Source organism: Miscanthus floridulus, chromosome 17 (genome assembly GCF_019320115.1).
Source record: "Miscanthus floridulus cultivar M001 chromosome 17, ASM1932011v1, whole genome shotgun sequence".
Taxonomy (NCBI): Eukaryota; Viridiplantae; Streptophyta; class Magnoliopsida; order Poales; family Poaceae; genus Miscanthus; species Miscanthus floridulus.
This window is the reverse complement of record NC_089596.1, coordinates 7,326,118-7,329,235: the sequence shown is the minus strand read 5'-3', so window position 1 is coordinate 7,329,235 and position 3,118 is coordinate 7,326,118. Positions and strand designations below refer to the sequence as shown.

The 3,118-nt window shown below is 46.8% G+C and overlaps 1 protein-coding gene across 1 annotated transcript; it reads right to left on the bottom strand.

Annotated features, from left to right (window-relative positions):
- Positions 1-1,805: 1,805 nt before the first annotated feature.
- LOC136518069 (protein transport protein Sec61 subunit beta-like) lies at positions 1,806-2,520 on the bottom strand. The gene has a single exon (XM_066511726.1). The coding sequence runs from the start codon at positions 2,405-2,407 to the stop codon at positions 2,084-2,086; it is 324 nt and encodes a 107-aa protein (XP_066367823.1). The 5' UTR covers positions 2,408-2,520; the 3' UTR covers positions 1,806-2,083.
- Positions 2,521-3,118: the final 598 nt, after the last annotated feature.

Genomic DNA, 3,118 nt, shown 5'->3' with positions numbered 1-3,118 from the left:
TCTACCAGATAACCAGAAGAGGGAAGAGTTTAAAATGTTATTTGTATTTGTATACTACCAGATCACAGTACCTCAGAGGACAAAATTATCATTATAACATATTTGACTTGTCATACCAGATGGAAAGAATACGAATATATGACTAAGCTCAAGCGACCATACCAGTGGCCTGTTAATCATCAAACATCTCCAGAACACACAATTTTGATTACCTCCTTTTTCTTCACAATAACCAGGCAACTAGGCAGGAACTACCTTGAGGTTTATTTTTACTGATAAACAGCACCATCAACAGACTTCACTCACCACTTCACACGTCAGGCTTTGGACTAATAGCTAAGAGCCACTATTGTTCAACATCACAGCTTTACTCAATACCATGGGTGAAACATATAACACCTCTAACAAGGACAGCAAGATGTGAAATAATCAGCATTTCAGATCACGTGTAAACAAAATGGATCATTATCCATTCATCATTTGTTCTGTCAAAGGTTGATACTAAAAGGGCTCCCCACAATGTGAGACACACCATCAATAATACTTGTAGCGTTAAGTATAAACTTTAAAACTGTTGTTACGAAATCAACAGTGAAGCCATTTGATGATGCAAATATTAGCTATGGTAGTACTGTTATCATGAAAAACAGTGTGAACACTTGACCAAACATAAGTGATGGTCCATACCCTTGCCCAATATGCTTAAACCTTCACCAAAAACACTCGATCAACTCATAGCAGCAATCAGTTCATGTCTAATGCAATAAGGAACACCTGGAGCTGTCAGATGCCTGATAATTCTAACTTTTAGGTTTACAAATCAACCAACACCATGTTGGAATAACCTCATGATGAATATAACTGGATTGATTTGGATCTCAGAACTAAATTTCCAAATAGACTCTGAATAGAATCCCGCCCACACTAACATCATGTCGAATATAACTACTTGAACCAGTGGTGGAGGGTGAAGTAGAATTGGGGGGGGGGGGGGGGGGGGGGGGGTGCGCAATTCACATGAAAGCATAATCAAAGTGTATTAAAAAAACTTCACAATTGCTAAAACTAAAGAATAGGCAACTAATATGGAAAGAGAGAGAAAACTGTGCATGAAATCCTTGCATGAATGGTGACATGCAGATTCATTGTTACTTCACACATGGCAAGGGGGGCGGGAGCCCAGTTTGGCAACCACTAGGCTCCGCCCCTGACCTGTACAAATCTAAGATAACCTAGGTTCCTTGTCAGGGAATCACTCAAAGCAACATCTTCATATATTCTCCCTAATACCAGCAAGCAAGTTACAAGTCATAGACAACAGCCGAAAACCAAGCTATAATTTCAGAACAAAAGCTTGCTGAAAAAACACTAACAAATTATAGGAGCACAGGATGATGTAGAAGGAAGGGCGGGCCTGGTGCAAGCGGTAGAGTCTTACCGCCTGTGACCGGAAGGTCCCGGGTTCGAGTCGCGGTCTCCTCGCATTGCACAGGCGAGGGTAAGGCTTGCCACTAACACCCTTCCCCAGACCCCGCACAGAGCGGGAGCTCTCTGCACTGGGTACGCCCTTTTTTTTTTTTTAGGATGATGTAGAAGTATGGTGGTTGCAGGCTAGCAGGTAAGGTGATAGGTGAAGCAAGATTTCTGTGACCAACTTACCAGAACAGGCAGACAAACAATCAAACTCTCTAGTTAGGTAATAATCAAACACTGGGTAGTGCAGAAAGTATTTAATGGAGCAACAGACACCGGACCACATCTAAGTTAGGCAGATGCACATGTAGCTAGTGATCTCACAAGCAGAATTAGAAGAAACTAGGCATAATTATTCCAGTAATAATTCTCATAAGCAGAATTAGAACAAAATAACAGAAAGGGCACCATTAAGTTGACCTATAGGGTTTTTCACTCATTCATCTGCAGATCTAGCTGAGATCTAACTCGAGAAAGTAAGGATCAAGCAAAAGCTAGGCAACACAACAAGCTGGGCATCTCGCCATACATAATTCACCACCCAAAAACCGTCTGATCTGGTACTGTGATCTGATCCGATGTGTGGATCCACAAGAGCGGTGGGATCGGATCACGCGGAGGCCGCGGCCGTGCGGGAGCGGTAGAGCTTGCCGAAGATGTGGAGGGCGGTGACGAAGCCTATGAAGCAGAGCGACATGACGAGCACCATGGTGGGCGAGAGGCGGAGCCCCGGCGCCTCGTCGGTGTAGAAGCGGAGCATGTTGCTCCCGCCGCCCCCGGAGAAGCCGCCTCCCCCGGCGGACGAGGTGGCGCGGCGGCGGCGCATCCCGGCGGCCGCCGCGGCCGTGCCGCGCGGGCCGACGGTGGCCGGGCGCGCGCCCGCGCCGGCGCCGCCGCCGACGGAGGACTGCGACTGCGAGGAGGAGCGGGCCATGGCTTGCTGGCGGCGGGCGTCGGGATCTGTGGCACGAGGCGGAGGATGAGGGGAGGAGGAGGGTCGGAGGCTCGGGATCTGCGGCGCTTATGCTCCTCCCGCTGCTTCGTCGTCGTCGGAAGGAGTCGCCGAGTCGGGAGGGGGATAAGCTCGGGGTGTGGGGTCGGGGGTACTGCTTGTTGGGCCGTATCCAACCTGTTGATAAGTGTCGGCCCACCTACTCATAATAATTGCTAAAAATCGCAAAACGCAGCCCACCAGACCCAAATTGGCCTGTCAACAACGTGCTTGCTCCGAGCCTACGACTATGCTAGCTCTCCATTCCATACATAATCTGTAACCACACTTTTGTTAGGATAATAGAAAAATTCTGGCTTCAGTTCTCTTATGAAAAGAGGCAGCAGCCTAAAGTTAAACAAATGGTCCACTTTAAACGCTTACAGCAGTTCTACATCATTGTTGTAAACAAAAAAAAAAAAGAAAAAGAAAAACCATCCAATAGATGCGAAGAACCCCGTGGCACAGGGTTCTAACACGCCTTCAATCATCCGATGTTTGCGATCATCCAAAACTGAAGCCAGTATGTTACATTGAATAGAACACACAATTTTTTGGTGACATTTATTAAACACCATCGTGTATCTGTGAGACCTGACAGCTTGCGTGGTAGCCACTTTTATGGGTCCCGTGGCAGTTTAATTTTCAAGAAAG

Bases quoted from the DNA above. Each gene is read 5' to 3' on its own strand.
- LOC136518069 (XM_066511726.1), bottom strand. From the start codon at position 2,407: ATGGCCCGCTCCTCCTCGCAGTCGCAGTCCTCCGTCGGCGGCGGCGCC.